We start from the raw sequence: 22,770 nt of genomic DNA on the forward strand, positions 1-22,770 counted from the left end.
AATAATACTGTTGTTCTACGAACAAGCTGTATCTTTGTAAAGTTTACTCACATCAGTCACATCTCCACATTATTGTGTCTACATGCACGGTTTACATATTATGATTTCGGCTAGTCCAGTCAACTTATTTGATGCAAAAGTAGTGGCACTGAACTGACTCTGATATTTCATGCCTGCTTAACGTTCTATGGCGATGGGATTATGTATCATTATTCTTTCCATCTTACGGATGTCAAGAACCACACGCTGTTTTTTTAAGGACACAATTAAGTTCATCTTTGCGCTCCTACGTCGGTGCGTGTAATTGATAGGCGTGAGCAATGCTCGTACCAAAGCTTTAAACCGTGAATTTAACTGCCTTAAATCTGAGATTGAGATCAACATTGATTTTATTGATTATTGTGGTTCGGTGGTTTTCCAGTGGGAGAACATTTTCAATGTGACTGTGCAAATGACTCATAATGAAGGATAGTATAAAACTATAATACATATATGTACAAGTAAATATATAGTTCTAGACTATTATTTGGTTTGTTTGTAACTCATGTGCTTAAGCTGCTGATAAGTGTGCATGACTCGAAACTTAAGAAATCAACGAAAATTTGAATCATTTGTGACTCATACGCATACCGACGTACGCGTTATATGTGCCATATTATTGTCGTTCACATACGAAGTGCGTATCTACATTTTAGTGAACTTGTACATATACTTCCGTACAAATAATAAGAAGTTTCAGTTATTCAATGTCGTCTGAAAATGGTGGTAGCCCCAAACTCATGGAACTTTCCATCGCTAAAGAAACCTGTAAACCTAAGGGTTGCAGTATAAACAACAATGATGGCAGTTGCAGCAGTGGAGGAAGTTCAGACGCCAGTTTGCATACCACCCAATCATTCCCATCCAACGGTTTGATTCTGGGTGAAAGTTTTGGAAGCAAATTGGCCAAGTGTTCGTAAGTTACACACCCCATTCTAACAGAAATTACGTCTCTGTGTATTAAACTAAATTGCAGAGATCTTTTTTGCGAGACTGCATATCTGAAGCTTAGAGAATGCACTTACTCATGCATCTACTCTAGATACCGGAAATGGTAGAAACTAGATCGATTGCGCGGGTGTTCAGTAGATGGGAGGCCGAGTACTGACTTTCACTTTGACTCGCGAACACGTTCTTATCGGCTGACATTCGATTCAGTTTGTCCATTTCTTCATTCGTATGGTAATCCAGTCAAACTTGGAAAAACACTATTATTTCCCGACCCACTATCTATTACCAAACTGCCACATATTTTACATATTGCGTAGCATTTATTTAATTTGATACGCATGTGACTTGGCTAATTCAGGATGGTTTCATATTCCTTCGTTGACTTCCAAATTGGAAGTTCCAATTACTGGCGTTTTATTGCGCTAACGTCACGCCTACATACTTCTGTACATGCATATACTTTTGTTAAGCCAACATGTGCAATATTATTTCTTCTTGGTGCAAGTAAAATTATAATTAAGTAATGAAGACGTTGTTTGTCAGGTTTGCGAACCATTTTCATGTCTCTGGATTGACTGAGAGACACCTTTTCCTACCTAGTTGACTAACTAATAAGGCTTCCATCGAATTTCATTGTCCCGAGTAACCTTCTTCTCATTCCTTCTTTCTCGTCACATTCAACTCAAGGTTCATTTTGTTACGCGAGCTTTGGGTGAGAAAAGTGGAAGGATTTCATATAGTGGATGATATGGGTCAGTCTCAATGTCTGGCAAGTTGGTGGATGTAGGAGGTATACCATGGAATTGCACCGGTTTTGTTACACACGGAGATGGTGGAATAGAACATTCGACGGGATTGACGCAAAACTGGGTTTCGAGAAGAAATGCATGCATGCAAACTTTCTCATGCTGTGTGAGTGGTCGTCCACGCCGTGAACCCGGCCCGGGTGAATATTTCGAGAATGCAGTAGTCCTGCTTGTGCGCATCGCTCCGAGAAATTCCATCCGCTTTCTCCAGCGGGTTTCCAACTTCATTCTCGAACAAGTAGAAGGCCGAGGAGGCGCGAGTGAGCAATAACATTGCAAACTTCGTCTGGTTCCGTGCATGCTCCGTATTTTGGTTTGTCGGATTGTAGGAGGTTAGTTGATCTCGCCGTCTGCTGGCTGCAGCAAAATATATCACCAGGAAGCAAATCACTATACCATATACATTCATGCATGCTTTGGAAAAGTGTCTGAAGGACAGGAAGAGGAGGTTCATTCAGCAGCACTGCTCTTGCTGCTGATAAGTAAGACCGAGATTCATTCATTCATTCACTTAATGATGATGGGGGCTCCTTACCCGATAAAAAGATCATCGGATCCATACTAGAGTTGAACTACTGTGGGTGATTAAATTCAAATCTCTACTGCCTCTTGTTTATTACATGGAAGAAGTACGCTGACTGTGATTATGCACTGTTGTTGAGTGATCACAACACAGTTTATTACGAACGTTGGAGGGAAGAGAACTTGTCTCACTTATTATTACGCTGCGTTCAGCCAGCCAGTGCCAAGTACACAGCGAGCTACTAGATTAAATTCGGCTGCGAAAGATAACCCCAAGCGTAATTTGTGTTTGTTAAAGTCGAGCCTGCATCCGCCAGTGTAAATCGAAAGGTGGTTCAGTTTGAAGGGGGAAACCTTCTCACCCGCACGTAGGCACTTTTCTGAGACAGCAGAAAAAATTATACTGAAGAGTTGGAAGTGCTCACAGCAGTGCTGCTTTGAAGAACATTGAGGAAACAACAACTTGTGAAATTTTCTGTTTTTTTCTCTGTTGCATCTTTTGCCTCCTCTCTTTTGATACGCCTTGGACCTGTGTGTGTCTTGGTCGAATCCTAAGAAGATCTTTGCCTGAGAAGAATCCAACCGGTGTATGTAGAACTGCCAACGAAGGCTAGACCAGTCAGTTGTATGTGTGGGGACAGAGATGCTCTCATAGTCTTGGAATTTCTTGCCAGACGCTGTCAGTTTAATAAAACGCTTCCACTCGTTTTGATGTAATTTCTTGCCCACGTTGTCATTGTGGTCAGATAACTTTGCATACCTAATTAATTTTAGAAAGAAGAACATAATTTACATATTCTTCATCTTAAGAAAACGATTTAACTTGTATTTGAAGTATTCCTTCCTTTGATAGATATGTAGAGCAATTCCTAGAAAAGTAATTCGACAATACGATGGGTTTTAGTAGAATCAATAGTAATTATTTCACGTTCAAAATTCCAAAGAAATCCACAACGGCTTATCACAAGAGGGTTCAGTCCTGTGTTTTCCAGTCATCCACATCAACCACTCACAAAGTGATAAAGAGCAATTCAATCAGAAATATATTTGGTGGGAGAGGAAGTTCGGATGATTTATCCTTCGTCAGCTTTATCAGTGAAGAAGACTCCATAGAGGACGATAACATTAGTTTATTCTAAGGTTATTGTGCGGTGGTTATGTTTTAATTCACAGTGAGCAACGACCCCATTACAATTTGCAATTCGTTCATCATCATCATCAAATCTTTGTCTCATATCAAGCTGGATATTGCAGAGGCTTCATCTGCTCAACTTTTGCAGAAGAAAATTGTTGAATGAAACTGTAGAAAAAAGTGTGAATAAAAAATCAATGCCAACCCAACTATTTATAACTATCGTCACAACCAACATTCAACACTAGCTTCCCATCAACGAAGTATATTCACACAAAGTCAACAATTTTGGCGAAACCAATTTTTTTGTCACATTTCTCGCAGTTACGTCCTAATCTGGTTAGTAATTCATGTTTTACATTGAACGTGATTGCTAATATGCATGTTTTTTCAGCAATAGGAATAGATTAAAACTGTCATAACATGTATTTAATATACATATTTGTTTATTAATATATGAGAATACAAGTAACTCGATGCTTTGTAGTGTTGGCCAGAGTGTGTCTATTTGAGATTTGATGTTACTCGGAAAATGAATGGCAAGCAAACAACAGAACGCAATTGATATTGAAAGCCTTCCTCCAAATACCCACAAAAGAAGCGTGCGAAAGCTTGGATGTTTTGTACGAATAAAGAGCTGTGCATGTTTGAAATCCATTTACCGCTGTCCAAGTGTTACGAGGTTTTAAAGTATTCTACTGTCCATAAATTATAGGTTTATAGACGGATAAACGTGCAATCTACATGTATTAGCATGAGCGTGCAGATGGACAAAAAATGTGTCTCATAATTCGTGTACACTTTGCAATTTATATTTAGTTTTAGTCTAAACTGTAACGCATGGTACATTTATTTTTATTTTATATTTCCATCCACAGCTTTTCACGATTTAGTGTCTATTCAACATCATACATCATCCTGCAAAATGTGGCGAACTGCCATTATAAAGCACGAGGGGAGGTGAGACAACATGAGGACCACGCTGTATCTAACTCTTTCTTGAGGAAGGTTATTTTTTGCACATTTCTTATTGTTACCGCTGACACCGCCATTTGTATCCAGATAGTTCTGGATATGCTGTGTGTTGAGTTTGCGAATTTAGTGGAAATGTGACTACACGCCGCCCGGATGGTTCATACTCCTTGGAATGAATATCTTGTTTCTGTTCCTCATTGCAAGTTGCAGTTTGTTAATAAATTAATGGAGATCAGTTCCTCAGTAAGAACTTACCACACAAAATACAGACGAATCTTCTTGAGTCACGTTTGACTTTGCATGGAGCCGGTGTGTCATTCAGACCAATCTGAGTTTAATTGCACCCGTTAGTTGAATTTCATTGTTGCTCCTGAATTGGAGTTGTTCGTGTAGAAATTAACCCCAGTTATTTAAAAAGTAAGTGAAAGTGAAAGCAAATTTATTCCTTCTAAACATTTATATTTATATTTGCACATACTGTGTAATTCGATTTTTATTGTGATGACACAGGACAAAATCTTGAACAAATGCTGGTAAATTCCAGACCTGGCCAAATTACCAACTAAAAAAATATAATTTAGTTACATTTATCTGTAATTGCAATTTGCAATTTGATTCTGAAGTATTTGGCCAGTTCTGGTAAATTCCTGTTAAACTCCATCGTTCTAAATTACACAATTCAGTATATGTATAGTAAAATAGTACATGTAGTGGATATTGTGGTGTCTGCTTTTCAACACTGGAAAAACGGTTGCGAATGTGATCCTTGCGACATCTTTTCTGCATTTGTAACGAGTGCAATCCGTTTATCTTGGTTTTATTGTATGTGTTCGAGTTTCGTCACCCGTACAGACGAACCCAAAACGAGCGTTAGGGCGTTCAAATTGTGTACGTGTTGCAAGCCATGTCTCCCTTATCTCTTTCACCTTTGATATTCTGGGGACGAATCTCAACTATTTTGCTCAATTTTGTGGATTCGAAACTCTGACGGCGTTGCTTCCCAGTTTGCCAAGTCCAAGTTGATCTGAATAAAATGTACCTGCGCTTATAGACGTCATGAATAATGTTATTTAAGTAGGTTTCTTGTTACTTTGTGCAACTTTTGTTGGCTATCATGTTATCAAAGAAAATGAAATAGTTCGGGGTTCAACGAAGTGGAAAATGCATGATATTTTTTAGAAGCACAATTATTAATTGATTCTTCACATTCAATTGTTCTTTGGAAATCGACGAGTTGGTCGCATAATTATTTTGGCTGTACGCTGTAGGTTTTGCATATAACAATCGCAATAATCATGAATAATACTATTCATGAATCATTAATTTTATTCTTTTCGAGTGTGGAGGAGTTATTTCGAGCACAGTTTGAATATTTATGCTCTAGATTTATGTATTTGTATGTCCTGCGCGTTATTACACGCTCAACACCTTTGCATTTCAATAAAGGTAGTGGTGTTCACTGCTCATATGTAACTGTCGTGGCTTACTAATAATAACGCATACGAGCATTTACTTGTTTGTAGGGCATTTTGACAAAAGTGTTAACCTCGTTTTCTCATAATCCTAAATGGAAAAGCTTGTACTACATCTGCAAACCCATCATGTTGCCTCTAAAATAATATTCTCAACAAGTTTTGCAAGTGCCTGCTTAAATATTCAATTGAATTAAGGATAAAATGGCTGTTGACACATCACTTAATTCCATTAATTACAATTTACCATGAGTGAGTCATTCGTGACGTGTTATCCTATCGTCAAATCCGAAATCTTTAGCTAGTTGTTTAGTTATAAGCTGGGTAAATCTGATACTACATTCAAGACGCATTCACTGAATTATATTATTGTTGGCATTTGCAGACCGTGGGTGATGGAGCGACAACCTACGGATGAAGAAGCCCCAAAAGACCCGGGTGCCCAGGCAACTTTGCAGAATTTCTCCGAAAAGGACTTTGACAGTAAGCATATCAACACCATTGATATTCATCCGGAAATGAAGCCTTCCTTTGTTCCTAATTGAATAGTAGTTACTCCGAAAAGACCCAAAAGTTTAGAAACCAACTTTGTTTCAGAACCCCAACTCAGCCCAACTAAAATGTATCGTCCATTCGGCCTACTTCATTACGTAGAGTGCTAGAGAACCATCTTTCCTGTTCTTTACCAAATTTCTTTAGAATTTCTTTTCATCTCCGTCATCTCCTCAAACCCAATTTCAAGAGGGCTGTAATATCAACTGGAGTTTAGTATTGAATCAATGCTATCAATTCAATTAAGCTAAATTCCCTCAGTCGCAAAAACGTGTCATGGTAGATGCCAGAGTTGAGGGAAATGAGTGCAGATGGATTATTGAGAATTTGTTCTGGGTTGTATAAAGCTTTTCTCACTCATGGCACCCGCATAAACAAAGGCGAGGTTGTAATCAGTTTTTTTTACATTTTTGAGTAGCCTCCAAGGCACACGGATGTGATTGTGAAAAGCGAAAAGTGTTTGAGAAAACAAATCTTCACCCAAAAATAATCACAGGAATTTCGAGCTAGGAGATATACGTAGTCTAATTGCATACGCAGTAGATTCGTACATGTATATGTATTTAGCTGCCATGTTGTCATTATTGCCTTGTTAATGGGAAGTTTCTTTGCCCTGAAACCCTGCTGTAACATGAGTGAAAAATGGCACAGATGTAGTTCAAGAGTAAAAACATTTGTAACTTGGCCTCGATTTAAAAATTGTGGGAGGTTTGTCTTTGACGACGCGTTGGAGTTTCTTGTGATTAGTCACCAGTTTATATAAGAAAAGTCATGCTGCTCCAAGATGATCACCGCACCGCCACATTGAGTATGGGCGACCTTTGAATCGTGAGATAATTCGAACAGCGGAAGAGTTCGACATCACTGTTCTTTGTCATCTCGAATCTTTACTGTGGGCAAGTTGAAAACAAACTGCGTTGAAGTAATAGCACGTCATCATGTTTTGAGCGTCGAATTATTTTGTGGTGCCGTATTGTACCAACCATACAAACATCCGTTGGCAGAAGAACTCATATCTGAAAACTTTACTCTCTTCTTATGTATATCAAACAAGTGATCTCATTTGAACGTCATAAAACTGTTGGCTTGAATAAATAAAATGCACGGAATTTGAGTTTCGTGCTCAAGGATAAAATACAAGATTTGATGAAGCACTTCACGGTGGAAGCTATAGTATTCTAGAGTTTAATTCCGGTCCCTGTTGTGTGCACTCTGAGTAATGGCAAATATTTGAGCAGACTTTTGTAATCAACTGGCACGGTTATCCAGGGTTATTTTATTCTACTCTGGACTCGTTGAATACAGATAAGTGGAAACATGTGTCACTTCACTAGTGGTAGTGACGGTAGGACGTAGGGAATTGGCGAGGGTAAAATTAGGTCCAATTCAGCCTGACATACTTTTGCGTAGTCTTTATCGACAGTAATATAGGTAAAATTGTTTTATAATACTCCTCACCTCTGGGTTCTTAACACATTGTAAATAAATGCTGGAATTAGACTCCGTATTTGTTTTTCACTTGTCCCGAAAAATTACGTGATGAATAATTGTGAGAAATGCCTGTTAACCATGTCACCGTGTGGTGGGGAAAACTAGTTTTAATGATACCAATTTATTTATACTCCTAGCAGAAATTGTGTGATTATGGTTCCCAAAATCTATTTCGTTCCACTTTACACCACATATGTAATGGCTAAAGAGTGGGCGTCATGAACGGTGAAAATTGAGCCGTCAGTCAGCTACAGACTAGCTGATTTCACTTTTCCGTGCACTCTTTGGAAGGATTATGCAACGTCCATTCAATGAAAACTTATTAACACTTTACTGAGAAATCGTGTTATGTGTCGTAATTTGGTGGCTATAAATAAAGTTTTAATTGAAAATATTCTTCCAAGGTCACCGAGCTCACACGGTCTTCGTAGGGGTGCACGTTCCTGGTCAAGAAACGGGCCCAGGTGGACATCGTCGTCGTTCTCACCATCGACGACATCGTCACCATCGGACTGGAAAGGATGAAAAGGACGATGACCGCCCACGTAAGTATTTTTTTAAATCGGCTTCCGTAATCGATTGTTAGCTTAGAGTCTCAATTAAGCTCGGCTCGGAGCAAAAAGTGGAAGAAAGCATAGCATTCTGCAAACCTCATAAAGTTTTCCGTTCTCTCTCTTCATATCCGTCGCTATTACGAGGAGCAAGGATTCTAAATTATCATATTTCTGGAGGAGACACTGCTTGGTGTGCCGGGAATTTCGGGCCTCTAGAATTTCCTCGTATCTAATTCAGGTCGATCCGCATTTTGAGGATGAGCTTGACCTGCCTGGATAGCACTCAACGAGGATAATGTGACGAACCACTTAAATTGACGTTGTTAGAATCAGCGGAGTGCTAAATCGGTACTTGAGACTGTCGAATATAATGTGATCAAATACGTAGTGAAAGAAAGAAAATTGGATTGATGGTCTAAAAAGTGGAGCGAGGAGGCATTTTCTTTGGTTATTAAGGTTTGTTTAGCGAGAAACCCAAGGCATCATCCGATGACGTTGTACACGTATCCAGTTCACGTATAAAAAACTTCTGCGACTAGTCTTAAGAATAGAGAATGGTTGGTAGATGGTTGGCTGCGTTGGTGGTCTGATGTGAACCGAGTAGATCGATATGACCCTCCAAGTCTTGGCAAGGACGATGGAAAGCAAGAGAGAAAGAAGGAAAGGAAGGAAGGAAGACAGAACAGACGAGAAGAAACTCTGGGGTTTGGGTATTTCGATGAAAGGCCCCCGAAAATAGATACGTGCATCATCCACCAACCACTCAAGTATGCTGACATTTGTCAACTATTTCCAGTAAATTTAGACTAGTAACTTGTGTATAAGATATCTCAATCATCAACCTCAGTTTCTTGTGAGATAGAATTTTATGATGTGACATCATTGATGTCAGAGAATCAATTTCTCGAGGGAAAGTTGTATGCTACCTGTTTACCAATGGGAACTAATGAGAAATTCTCATTGAGAATATGTCGTGGGTTGAGTTTGCTTCCTGAACGTATAGCATGTGGTATTATCTTCCCATCACAGCTAACGATGTCCAACTACAGAAGTAGCTCGGAAAGATTTTAATGAGTTTCCTGCCCAAGCATTATTATAGCCAATAATTCCGTGGGCAAAGAGGGCTGCGCGTGGGTGCCCCGTAATCAGGACAAATGATCTCTTATTAAGGCTGTCTCGGATATAGATCAATGTGGGCTGAAAAATTTGACGACGCTGGATCTTTCCCACTCAAGACGAGAATAATCAGAGGAAAATTGCCCTTTTCCAGTAGACTTCTAACAACATATGTACTTGTATTAAAATACTAATATAACGATCTCATCTAAATTATTTCAACTGTGCATAAATCATCGTCCTCGTCCAATAATAAATGCATAACCTATATAGTTATTTGGGCCTGCTGATTCAGATAAGCGAACTAAAGAAACTTGTTCCTTTCCGGGTTCAAACATTGAATCTATCGATAATGCGGTCAGGAATGACGGATTAATCAGCTTTGTGTCCCCGTGTGTGTATATAAATGCATATGTGGCGTGCGCTAGAAATCTCACTTTCTTCTCCAGTATGTAGTACATAATGTGTCCACTTTGTCGTAGTGTAATGCGTATACTCTTCTTATTATTGTTGTCTCTTTCTATCGCTACAACTGTACCTGTGACATGACTGACAGAATAAAATGAAAAAAAAATCAATTCTGGATTGGGTGGTAGTGTGGTGGTGGTGCGTACCTCTACCTTAGTTTAGATACTTAGAGATGTGACATTTGATGTGACCGTTGCTCACAGTGTCTCTTTGTGATTGTACTTACAAGCTCTCACAACGCCTCCCCATATCTTGCTAGCGGAAGCACCTCCGAGACCCCGAGGTCGTCTCTTATCTATTTCGCAGGAAGATGGACAAGCATACAGTAAGAACTGTCTCACCACCACTTTTTCTCGCTTTCTTCTCCATTCTCTCGACATTTCTTTGACTTATCCTTCCGCCCGATCCTGGTCTCGCTCTTGCTGATCCTTTGTTGCTTACTGACCAATGGCTTTGACTCACTTATCTTCAAGTTCTAGCTTCTTGTAGCTGTAGAGTTGCAAATAGTTTCTAGTTTTACTACCCTGCACGCATGTTCCATTTACAACCTCTCACTTTGAATGCTTACACTGTACTTTTATGGTCGTTGATTGAATTTAACGACATTGCTCTTTGTCATACAGTGGTTTCAATCCAACTGTCCTTGATATTGCAGCAAAACTATACGACGAATGTGAAATGCTTCGTTACATATCCGAATGCAAACGGTGAATTTTTTAAAAATAATTTCTGTCTTAAAAAGAATTAACTAATTAATTAGTCGTCTAAGTTTTCGTCTGAACATTTAAGAAACAACTATTTTACCGTCGATTAATAAAAGCTCCTAATTTTATGCATCATTTATGTATAATGTTTTACGCGTAAAAACTCGCAAAAGTAATGTTCACTTTAAATTATAATAATTTCAATTCGCCTGTTGGATTTAATTTAATTTCACTCTTTGCCTCACTAGGCTTGTTTAATAATTCCAAGGTAATGAGGTCTTGGTGTAATGTAATCGGATTACCAACTTGCACAACGATAACCGAAACTACTGACTATTTCTCAGAGGAGCCACTACGTTTGTGGAGAAAGTCGTCTCGTAAAAAATGAACATGAACTGGACACGATTACAGAATAACGCTAGATACTTAATCCTACGACGTTGGGGAGCAATTATCTAGAAAGCTATTAAAAATATTGGGAATTCAATTGCCTTTAGTTTATTGCGCAATCATATTTTCTTGTGTCCTTCGCATTGCCTGCCGTCGCCCTTATGCAATTATAGGTTCGGTTCGTTCTTCCATGGAACGGATCTACGTATGTACGTACGTACGTATGTATGTACATATGTGTCCATCTGCATAGGCTTTAATATACCCTGCACACCCTTGGCTGGGCGTGGAGAATGATATCATATTAAACATTACAACGTTTTCCTTTTAGTAAAATTAATACCCATGAGCTAATAAATTGTTACCAAAGTGTGTCCAATTGAAACTTTAAAAAAGTGTGTATCCCATGATTTCAGTCACACCTCCAGCCCAGCGGGTTCAGTTCATTTTGGGGGAGGAGGAAGATGACGGCACACACGGTAATGTTCTTACCACTAATTTTAATTATTCATCTTTTGATGTGTAATAATGAATACCTTGCTAAGAAGTAGTTACTTAGCACTCTCAATTATGTGGCCGTATTAGACGCTAACTTTAAATTTTGTACGCGTAGAATCTCATCCTCTCTTTTCTGAGATGGAAGAACTCGTTCAGGATGGAGGGGAAATGGAGTGGAAAGAAACTGCCAGGTATTTATGATACTATCTTTGTGTCCCAATTGTCAAGAATCACGTAGCGTCTTAAGTTGGACTTGTTGTCAAATTGATAATTATGATTCTCTATTGAAATGATTGGTTCACTTATGCTCTTCAATGATTTCAGATGGATAAAGTTTGAGGAAGATGTGGAAGAGGGGGGAAATCGGTGGTCCAAGCCACACGTGGCGACACTTTCTCTTCATTCCCTCTTCGAGCTCCGAAGGTAAATGCTTTGATTAGCTTATTTTGTAGACCCAACCTAAAGCATAAAATTATTTTGATATATACAAACAATGTCACAGGGTTAGCTTTGTGCATTATGCTCTTAGAAAACCTATAAACCATTTGTTGCCTGTTTACATACGCATTATAGTTTACTGCTCAACAACATTGTCATGCTGGACATGGAGGCCCTGTCGCTAGATCAGATAGCCGACTTGATTTTGGATAACATGATTAGCTCAGGGCATTTGGAGGCGTCCGGGAGGGAGAAAGTACGAGAAGCCCTTCTCCGTCGACATCGCCACTTGCACGAAAAGGTATTTATATTTTTTGAAATTCTGTACCTCATTCAACTGTGCAACTGCATAACACAATTACAAACCTCGTCGTTTTTTATCTTAAAAGGGGAAAAACAGCGGTGCGAACAGTTCATCCAGTAACATGTCCCGACTTCCAATCATTCGTGAGTATACGATACCTATACCATTTTCGTATTAAATCTATGTGTGTTCATAAGAACTGAACATATTTCGTTGCTTGAATATAGGCTCCTTGGCTGAGATTGGTAAAAGTCATTCCTCCAGCAAAAGTAAGTTAATTTCGATTGATAATAAATACACACAATGTTTACATGGATGCCTTCTGGATGAACATGAGTCAATGTCTGGAGCAAAATTTACTGCGATTATTGATTATTTAATCGAAAAGTATTGCGCCCCGTGTATGTCGAAATTAACGCAGCTATATGTGATAAGTATATGAAATGCTGGAGTTGACGTATGAATTTGCCTGGTGCAATTAGTTCACAGCGGACACTCGAAGAGATGAAATTCGAAGACTGGTGAAAGGAAGATAGTTGTTGTTGATCATAAATATAGAGGTTTACATAGACTAGAAGTGTTGCTGTTAGCTTGTGCAATTCAGTTGTTCACTTGTTGCAAATGTTGGCAGATTTTCAGGATAAGGATAACAAGCATAATAAGTCAAAGAACGGGAGTCCAACCACGAGTCCTCATGCGAGTACAATAGGACCATTTCTTAGTGTCCCAGGTATTCATATCTTCATCCGTTACATATCTAAATTCGCATAGTTGTTGTAATTTTACGTTTACGCACATGCTTACCCACTTTTCAAATTGTAGTCTAAATGGTATTATGGTATAGCCATTTAGTTAAAATATGTAGTGAGGATCAGTTCCTGTAAAAACAAGTAGAAACGATGAGATTGTACATCTGTTTTACACTTTCGCAATTTAGTCATATAGCTACTTGAACATACGAGTCATGCCGTTATGCATACGTACCTATGTATCTATATATGTTCAATGTTTGCGTGCTTTTCAATATCGATAGCATTATGAATTTTGAAGTATTTAGGATGAGTATTTTCAAATTGCATATGAAAACAGCTTGTATTTTAAGTATTAGCTGGGTTTAGTCCTACATAGATAAGTCTTAATTGGCGTTCCTTTGAGGACCTTAAAGCAGATGGAAAATACGAGAGACGAGTTTACAGAGGAAATTTTGATTTATTGTAATTACTTGCTTCAAAAATGCGTTTATTGCGTTTTCAAGTAAATCGTCAATGAATGAATAACTTGCTCGCTCTAATTGCTGGAAAACATCTGGGTCAAGTTGTCCATATCTGAGATAAATCTACGTAACCCATCAACGAAGAAAGTTCTATGTATGCGCTTATCAGTGTGCGTTCTGCATTCCAATAAATAAATTAAAGTCGGGCCGGATCAGGAAGTGTGCTCACGTGCCGGGCCTGGACGAGGCTTTTTATATCTGCGTTAAAACAATCATGTAATGTTGTCCGATAACTCTAATACAAACAAATTAAAGTAGCGGAGTAAGTGAAAGTACCGAAACCATGCAGTGATCAACCTCGAGATCAAGTACGATTATACAGATAATTAATTGTGGTGAATGGTATTGTTAGTTGAGCTGACAGGATTGAAAGGAGAAAGGAGCAATAGTGCATCAGGAGCCGACTTATTGTCTTCGTCGCTTCCAAATAAACCTCTCGGACGATTTCTGTCTATCCCTGGCACTGGTAACTGACGGCAAAAAATTGAGTGGGTTTGACAAAAAAATAACTAATTAAACAAACCGTTGGGTCCGATTGGCGTGAGATTTACCTAACTACGTGCATATTTACATGTACAAATACTACGTATAACAATAACGATGTTCCTACTTATTGTTAGTCAACCTTTGAACTCGTCCTTGATGCGAACGGATGAGAATTTCGAATAACTACGATTTATGTGTGTGAACCTTGCATTAGCTCCCAGACGCGCTTTTATTAATATTGATAGCTTTGTATCACCCACATCCACCGTAGAATGAACGTGTTTAATAATGGTATTAGCATGTCGTCGGTCATGGATCTCTGCCATGTAGCAACACCGACGACTGAATTTACACCAATATAACAATAATTGTCTAATGGTTATATTGCACAGTATGTCAATGTGTGAAATGAAATATGAGTGACCCGATGAGAGCTTCTTTTTAATATAAAGTTAGTTGGCAAATAGTGTAAAAGAGAAAGTAATTTTATTCGGACTTTTATATTTCAGTTAATTTACATGTTTAGTCTTCGCATCATGAAATATATGATGAAACCTCGAATTTAATCTAACGTTTTTGTGTTTGTTGGTTGTTAAATTTGCTGCATTTATTTATTTAGTGTTTTAATTTAAATGCAATGATGCTTGTTCCATGAAACCCTTTACTAATACTGTTTCTAAAATATGATGACAATTTAGGTGCAACTAATGTTCCACACGTTGAAAGCGCTACAAGTGCGAGCGGTGTTGTAATGGATCGCAGCCCAAGTGGAGGATCGTTAGGACACAATAACGAGAGTGGTTCAAACTTGCAGAATGGAGATGCCCATCTGTCTAAGGTAATGCTCGGCTCGACCTTTGATAATTACATAACTACTGTCAGCATTATGTTTGTACTTATGGGGGTAAATTAAATATGTACATAATTGTATTTGCGTAGGGACACGCTCATTTCATGCGTAAAATTCCCCAAGGAGCTGAAGGTACGTCTAAGACATGTCGCGTTTTACTGCAAGTATTAAAATTGTTCTTACTCTTACAGCTTCGAACATCTTGGTTGGTGAAGTTGATTTCTTGGACAAGCCATTGTCAGCCTTCATACGCCTTTCCCAATCCGTATTGTTGGGAGATTTGACTGAAGGTGGGTGTAACTGCTGAGTCCGTCTTTTTGGATTTTAAATATAATCGACATTTTTTCAGTCCCCGTTCCAACCCGTTTCCTGTTTGTTTTACTTGGGCCTATGGTAAAATCAAACTCTGAAATAGTACTCTAAAAAGCATTTCATGTGCAAATAATAATTTTCGTACTTTTCCCTTTGCTCTCAGGGAGGGATTAGCCGATACCATGAAGTAGGGAGAGCAATGGCAACTTTAATGTCTGACGAAGTTTTTCACGATGTAGCATACAAAGCCAGAAATAGGGGTCATCTTTTGGCAGGTGTTGACGAATTTTTGGATGCAGTGGTAAGATTTAATTAAAAGAAACTGCAAGCTATTAACTTTTAGACTCGCTTTTCTATTGTAGGCGAAGCCTCATAAAAATTTAATTTGATATTATTCTAGACCGTTTTGCCACCAGGTGAGTTGTAACAAAAAATTATAATTCCAGAAGCCCTGATTTAGACAAAAACAACAACTTAGATTTGGATGTGTAAATATAAAGTTAATTCATTTTATTATTTCTACAATCAAACATATTACAAATCCTCCGAGACAACAAATGTGCAACTCGTAACAAAAATTGCAATACAACAACAAGCTATACTTTTATCAAAAATGGTAGATACATAAATAATTATGTATGAAAGTTTATGAGCTAAAAAAATTGATGAGTTCGGTAGAATGGATTCAAATTGGTTAGATATCGGGGCTCCACAATAAGAACAACTTGTTGTATTGTTTCTTGACTTTCTTCTTATCGATTTCAACTGTGACAGTTTCGAGCCCCAATGGGGTCCGCTCAATTCCTAGTAAGTGCTGAGTGTTCCATTGGAAGGCATACGTTGCGATCTCATCATCCCATGCATCATCATAATGCTCGTACTTGACTACAGCAGGTTTGATGGGTGACCCTGTTAATTAATTATGAAATATTTTACATTAGATCACTAATTATGAGACTAATTAGTACATTGTTCATTAGTTCATACCTCTAAAATCCATTTCCAACATTTTCTCTATCTGCACAATTATGTGACCAATCATCTCCACGTCTCTCGCCTTCTTCTCCAAGTCACGACTAGTTCCTGTGAACGCTTGGTAAAACTCGTGAGTATTCTCGTCGGGTAATTTGGTTCCGTCCAACGTAAGTGCCGTCTTTTTGGATGTGGAGTGATGACCACTGGCTTTGGTTTTTGAATTGGAAATGGTCAAACGTAACCCGTAACAAATACTAACATTGCTGTCGGTAGGGGGTAGATGGGCGAAGTAGACGTATGGACAGGTGTAGTCAAAGTTGGAAGGTCTGAATCGTGACATCGCCTCATTAGTCGTGGCTGAAGGCCCAGATGAAAACGTGTTATTGTTCTCCTCCAAATGACGCTTGAACATACTGAGGTTGGCTGATGAGGTATGGATCCACTGGTTGAGGAGTTTGATGTGGATGAGTGTGTGAGCATTTGGGTGGGAATTGTGCAGGGCGACGAGTACCGATAAAGTCAACTAAACAAAATTTATAAAATTTATAATAAAATTTATAAAATTTACGAAAACAATAACAAATGGCTTTAGCTGTTGTGTACTTACGGAAACAGTATGGTATCTCTTTTCCGACTGTTCTGGGGGGTCCAGCCATTCATCCTCAATGATGAAATGAGCATCCTTTCTAATTTGAAGATAATCATGAAGTCTGCGCTTCATGATTCCTTCCCCAGGGGCTTGTCTCCTAGTAGCTGATTTCCATTCCCCTCTAGACTTGATATACTTATTTATATTGTCATTGGTCCGGATAGGACCAACAGCAGGCCAGAGAACAATTAGCACGACTTCGTCCATATTCATGACATCCCTGACGATGAGAGTTTGTCTTCTTAAGGGCGAGTGTTTATTACATAGGTCTACCATATCATTAGCATTCCCCTATACATAAATAGGTTGGCTCATTTATTTATACAAAGTAATATATTTAATCAATTATAATTGTTTATACTTACTGCTGAATATAACCAGCAATTAACTGTTGAACACTTAAATCTGGACATTTTCCAGCTGAACCCCTTTTCTCCTTTTTTTTGAAGAACAGTCGCCCGTTTTCCCACCTGACGCCTACTAATTGATTTTTGTGTGTAATGTTGATATTGTTTGGATTTGCTGCGGTCCACCCTGAATGACTTGTTCTCCAACGTTCCCATTCCGTCATCAAATCCGCAAACTCAGGGGTCGATTGCATGGAGTCCCACGTAACGTTTTCAAACTCGACGGGATGCTTTGCTTGCAACGTGGCGAAAATTCCCATACAAACTGCTCCTAGAATTGTCTTAGGTTGGGTCGAAACTTGTGGCGTTGGTGTCAATAATACATCAATTGGTGAAGCTGCAAATATTCATTTATGACATACTTCCTCACATTAAATAAATATTTAAAGCCGCTATACCTCTACTTAAAGCCACGGTTTCGCCTTCCGATGTCAGGGCAAAAAATTCTGTACCCTCCAGACTTAGCTCTTCCGGAACGGATAATACTAATTTTCTTCGTTTTGATGAAGGCATTGCTAATTCATCCTGAAATAATGCACAACATTTACATTTATAATTACTAATAATATTGGTCAATTTAAATAAGTCGACAACTATAACCCACTTACTTTTCCACGATCCTCCTCTTCTTCGTGATCACTTCCAACCTCCTCAAAGTCAGTCTCATCATCTTCCGAGGTCGAAAATGTCAAGTCGATCTCTTTATGTGCTATCGGCTTTTGACTTGGTTCCTCTTCTACTTTACTCATGATGATGAGGGAGTTCGAAAATGTGTTGAACAATACTAACGAAGAAAGCTATTTAAAATGAGACGAGATCTATCTTTGGTGGAGTCTAGATGGGTTATGGAGGAGAGATACGATGCTACTCAAGTAACCAAACAACCAGGACGCGATCAGAGCGTCCGACGCTCATGTTTGAGTGTGAGGAGATAAGGGTTCTATTTCTGACCATCCAGGAGCCCAATTTTTCAGAGACTGGGAAACTTGCCATCAGCGTGAGGGGAGGAATGCTGTCCTCCAAGCTATCCACCACAACTGTCATATGGGGAAGTACGTTCCTCGTAAATATTCTAATTCGTTGTCCGGTAAACCCCCACTAGATACATATAATGCACCATCGCCGTCTTCGGGAACCTGCTGAAAAAATGGTATAGGTCGAGTAGATTTGAACATGTTTTAATATTGCACAATTGATATTGCAGGAGAGTGGGATCCAAGCATTCGAATTGAACCTCCAGCAGCTGTACCTTCACAGGTAGCATTTTTATATATTCGTCATTATTAAGCCGTCTTTTCTCCGAGCACCTGGATCAGTGATATCATATTTATTGGAACTTAGGATCCTAGAAAGCGACCTGATGCACCTAAAGAAGAGTGTAATGAGGAAGAACAAGAACAGAAACTAAGGTTTGAGTCTGGTCTGACACGTACGGGACGCTTGTTTGGAGGTCTGATGAACGACATTAAACGAAAAGTTCCTTGGTACGTATGAGCTGTAGTGCTTTTTCGTGTTATTTCTTTAAACTACCCACATTTCAAATAAATTTACAAAAAACTTGATTTTATTGTAGGTACTGGTCAGATTTCAAAGATGCACTCTCAAGTCAATGCTTGGCTAGTTGGTTGTTCTTATAGTAAGTTTTACCAATTTCTTGCATCGTTCAAACTTCAAACATCATACTTTCTTACTAGAATTAAAATTGTTCGAATAATAATTTGTTAAAAGTATGACATTTTTTATAATCCTACTCTAAATCATTTATTCCTTAATTTTCAGTTTTGCTTGCTTGACACCCATTATTACTTTTGGTGGCTTGCTCGGAAAAGCAACAAACAATAACATGGCCGCGATTGAATCTCTTGTCTCCGGATTTGTATGTGGTATTGGATATGGACTATTTTCCGGCCAACCACTTACTATTCTTGGCTCCACGGGTCCTGTCCTGGTGTTTGAATCCATTCTGATGCAGTTTTGCGAGTATGGAAAAACAAGAAACCTCACACATATTTATATATGCACATTTCCAATCAATAATAATAATTCCCGTCTTATTTAGGAGCCACGAACTCAATTATCTAGAGTTTCGGTTATGGATCGGCGTGTGGGTGGCAGTGATTTTGGTCATCTTGGTCGCACTTGATGCCAGTGCGTTTGTTTGCTACATTACTAGGTTCACGGAGGAGAATTTCGCAACATTAATTGCTCTAATCTTTATGGTTGAGGTATGTCGGACTGTGCCACTGATCTGGTACTAAATATATGCATACATGCACTTGTTTCTGAATACGACGTGAAATTTTTAGGCGGTGAAAAATGTCAAAGAAATTGGGAAAAACTTTCCTGTGAATGATAATGCAGACACCACGGCTGGATACTTTTGCCAATGTGTTAAAAACGAAAGTATTACTTATGATATTGATAATTCCACCTGGGAGAAAATTCCTTTTGATTCATGCGTTAGCAAGGTTTGCGAAATGTTACACTGATGAAATATTTATATATTGTTCGTATATAATAAAGTCACTATTATTTTGTACAGTATCAAGGCATCCTTGTTGGAGAAGGGTGTCGGTATTACCCGGACGTCTTCTTTCTATCGGTCTTACTATTTGTTGGAACCTTCTTAATCTCGATCCACTTGAAGGATTTTAAGACCCAAGCGTTTTTCCCAACTAAAGTATGTTGTAAATGTTATTGTTTTACATATGTACATATATGCGCGTATAGATTTGGTGCTATACACACTAATATTTTTAACTCATCACTATAGGTTCGAATGGTGATAAGTGATTTTGCAGTTATCATTGCCATTTTAAGCATGAGCATTGTTGACATGTGGATGGGATTAAGGACTCCAAAACTACAAGTACCTGAACGATTCGAACCCACTATTCCTACTCGAGGATGGGTTATTAATCCTTTTGGTGGAAATCCATTCTGGACGATTATTGTTGCACCATTACCAGCTTTATTGGCTACAATATTAATATTCATGGATCAACAGATTACAGCTGTAATTATAAACCGCAAGGAGCACAAGCTCAATGTAAGTTTCAAAATGTGTGCATTATCATTTTGTAACAATTCGGCACTGTTCTTCTACAATTTCCATATACAAATGTTTAAACCAATTTAAAAATTTACAGAAAGGATGCGGTTATCACTTGGATCTGTTTGTCCTGTCAATTCTGATTGCCGTTTGCTCCATCATGGGCATTCCTTGGTTTGTGACCACTTGTTAAATATATTAATCGGGGAATCTTATGCATGATCATTTTCAACAATTTAATTTTTTCAGGTTTGTGGCAGCCACAGTGTTATCTATGAATCATGTAAACTCGCTAAAAATGGAGTCCGAGTCAGCCGCTCCTGGAGAGAAACCTCAATTTTTGGGTGTTCGAGAACAGCGTGTTACCCACTTGGCAATTTTTCTCATGATTGGGCTCTCCGTACTACTTACTCCCCTCTTGAAGCATATTCCAATGCCAGGTAATCAATCAATTAATCAATTGTTCTCAATCAATAAGCCACTAACGAATGCATAATATGTTATAGTACTGTATGGCGTCTTCCTTTACATGGGCTTTGCATCACTGAAAGGGATGCAGGTAATTCAGTTCATATGTAAATTGAGTAATTTTTAAGTGCTAATATTTTTTACATGTTTTTTCAACAGTTCTTTGACCGAATCTTGATTATGTTTATGCCAACGAAATATCAACCCGACTACATGTTTTTACGACAGGTACGTCACAAACTGTAACCATATCGAGTTTTATCTTACTTCATTTTTGATGTATATATACTTTGTATTGCAGGTCCCGTTAATGCGAGGTAAGCATGAACAATATGAAAAGGAAACTCAGCTACTTTTAGCTATGATTATTTTTAGTATAATTGACTTTCTTTTCCTTACCAGTTCACATGTTTACTATGATACAACTGGCATGTTTGATTATGCTGTGGCTCATCAAGTCATTCAGATCGACTTCGATCCTATTTCCTCTCATGGTATGCAAAACAATGATCCTTTTATAGTATTCATATTCCGTTCTTGAAATTCGATCTTATTCTTTTTTCAGTTGGTTGTAATGATAGTAGTTCGTAAGCTATTGGACTTTGTGTTTTCCCAACGTGAGCTTAAGATTTTAGATGACGTGATGCCTGAAACCAGCAGGCGTGATCATGCAGAAGATGATGATTGGGAAGAAGATGGGACAGCCATGTCCGTAAGTAGTGTGCAAATTTCCAATTCAAATTTTTGAGACAATTTATTTTTCTTTAAATGCTACGAATTCCTTATTCACAGAAAAATATCGGGGGCAACTCCTCTGGGAACTTTACAATTCCGTTAGGTAAGAACATACAGCTTGAGAATATTCATTGATCTATTAATGAGACCATAAAGTGGAGTTCATGATAATTTACGTATATTTTTATTTAGCAAATGGAAATGTAATGAAAATTCCGGTCAGCTCTGTCAACATTACGGAAGAAGTAAATAGAACTGGGATTTGGAAGACTGTAAACAATGTGAACGCTAAGGAAGCTCCTGTGAAAGATGGAAAAAACAAAGAAAAGTGGTAATTACTGCATCTTTAGGCCTAATAATTTTTTTACATGTTTATGGCTATTTAAAATATGGTTTATTAATTTTATGTGCGATATGTGTGTAAATTATGTTCTTGGATGTTTAGCAAGGACAAAGGTGCTCGTAAACGAGGGAATAAAAAGGATGCGTTGACGGAGGAAGAAAGTCGGAGATTGTCCACGATGAACGAGGAGGAGGAAGAAGCAGGAGGCGGAGGAGCAGAACATCAAGGCGTTACCATCAAGGTAGACCCCGTCATTTAAAGACTGTTAAACTTTAAATAGTAACAACATCGAAATGTTGTGTTACGAATTTTAACCTAATTAATGTTTATAGTTTATAACTGTTAACTCAATCTTTGGTTCTCGGATTCCTTAATTTTGTTGTATTATTTTATTTGTTTATACAACCATTCGTTCTTTACATAATATAATAATGATAATAGTTTAATTTATTTGCTTCTGTTCATTTTATGCCATTGTTATTATAGCTGATGGACAAATGTAGATGTACCTTACTTATATGAATCTGACTGACAAAATTGACTTACCTATTATAACATACATATATTTACCGATACAACACTTGTCAATATAGAGTGTCCCGATTTTTATTATTATTATTTTCCGGTTTTCCAACAGTTAATACGAGTAGTTGTAGTTGCTATCCCCATTCTCAAATTAACCAGCATGCACAGAGAAAAATATAATTTGGCCAATAATCATTCCGACTCCAAGAATCAAATTACCATAAACAAAAGTTTTTTTCTTGGCACACAAAACCATGGATTATTATTCCGTTGCGTTCGTCGT

At 38.2% G+C, this 22,770-nt stretch overlaps 1 protein-coding gene and 1 long non-coding RNA gene across 12 annotated transcripts in view; one reads left to right on the plus strand and one right to left on the minus strand.

Annotated features, from left to right (window-relative positions):
• The window catches only part of LOC110842038 (sodium bicarbonate cotransporter 3), a 32,867-nt gene that overhangs the window by 7,228 nt on the left and 2,869 nt on the right, over positions 1-22,770 (plus strand). For 2 of the 11 annotated variants that reach the window (XM_035858327.1, XM_035858322.1), the window contains exons 1-35: positions 725-955; positions 6,283-6,380; positions 8,345-8,485; positions 10,308-10,403; positions 11,589-11,651; positions 11,786-11,861; positions 11,995-12,093; positions 12,244-12,409; positions 12,498-12,555; positions 12,640-12,681; positions 14,038-14,151; positions 14,870-15,009; positions 15,111-15,153; positions 15,213-15,311; positions 15,371-15,414; positions 15,497-15,634; positions 15,734-15,749; positions 18,569-18,621; positions 18,706-18,848; positions 18,938-19,000; positions 19,144-19,344; positions 19,424-19,589; positions 19,671-19,832; positions 19,907-20,044; positions 20,138-20,413; positions 20,514-20,590; positions 20,666-20,856; positions 20,923-20,975; positions 21,044-21,112; positions 21,186-21,201; positions 21,287-21,378; positions 21,450-21,596; positions 21,677-21,722; positions 21,812-21,950; positions 22,065-22,203. In XM_035858327.1, coding sequence (XP_035714220.1) covers positions 747-955; positions 6,283-6,380; positions 8,345-8,485; positions 10,308-10,403; positions 11,589-11,651; positions 11,786-11,861; positions 11,995-12,093; positions 12,244-12,409; positions 12,498-12,555; positions 12,640-12,681; positions 14,038-14,151; positions 14,870-15,009; positions 15,111-15,153; positions 15,213-15,311; positions 15,371-15,414; positions 15,497-15,634; positions 15,734-15,749; positions 18,569-18,621; positions 18,706-18,848; positions 18,938-19,000; positions 19,144-19,344; positions 19,424-19,589; positions 19,671-19,832; positions 19,907-20,044; positions 20,138-20,413; positions 20,514-20,590; positions 20,666-20,856; positions 20,923-20,975; positions 21,044-21,112; positions 21,186-21,201; positions 21,287-21,378; positions 21,450-21,596; positions 21,677-21,722; positions 21,812-21,950; positions 22,065-22,203 — 3,813 coding nt within the window. In that variant the 5' untranslated portion in view covers positions 725-746. Of the gene's footprint in view, positions 1-724; positions 956-2,163; positions 3,790-4,701; positions 4,843-6,282; positions 6,381-8,344; positions 8,486-10,307; positions 10,404-11,588; positions 11,652-11,785; positions 11,862-11,994; positions 12,094-12,243; positions 12,410-12,497; positions 12,556-12,639; positions 12,682-13,043; positions 13,143-14,037; positions 14,152-14,869; positions 15,010-15,110; positions 15,154-15,212; positions 15,312-15,370; positions 15,415-15,496; positions 15,635-15,733; positions 15,750-18,568; positions 18,622-18,705; positions 18,849-18,937; positions 19,001-19,143; positions 19,345-19,423; positions 19,590-19,670; positions 19,833-19,906; positions 20,045-20,137; positions 20,414-20,513; positions 20,591-20,665; positions 20,857-20,922; positions 20,976-21,043; positions 21,113-21,185; positions 21,202-21,286; positions 21,379-21,449; positions 21,597-21,676; positions 21,723-21,811; positions 21,951-22,064; positions 22,204-22,770 lie in introns of those variants that run through there. The other 9 variants (XM_035858339.1, XM_035858342.1, XM_035858313.1 and 6 more) reach the window with 8 other exon arrangements.
• Positions 4,270-4,771, minus strand: LOC118438364. The gene is made up of 2 exons (XR_004836715.1): positions 4,681-4,771; positions 4,270-4,612 (listed from the first exon to the last, which is right to left on the minus strand). It is a non-coding gene; the product is annotated as an uncharacterized LOC118438364 (long non-coding RNA).

This window comes from Folsomia candida, unplaced genomic scaffold (assembly GCF_002217175.1).
Source record: "Folsomia candida strain VU population unplaced genomic scaffold, ASM221717v1 Fcan01_Sc001, whole genome shotgun sequence".
In the NCBI taxonomy this organism is placed as follows: domain Eukaryota; kingdom Metazoa; phylum Arthropoda; class Collembola; order Entomobryomorpha; family Isotomidae; genus Folsomia; species Folsomia candida.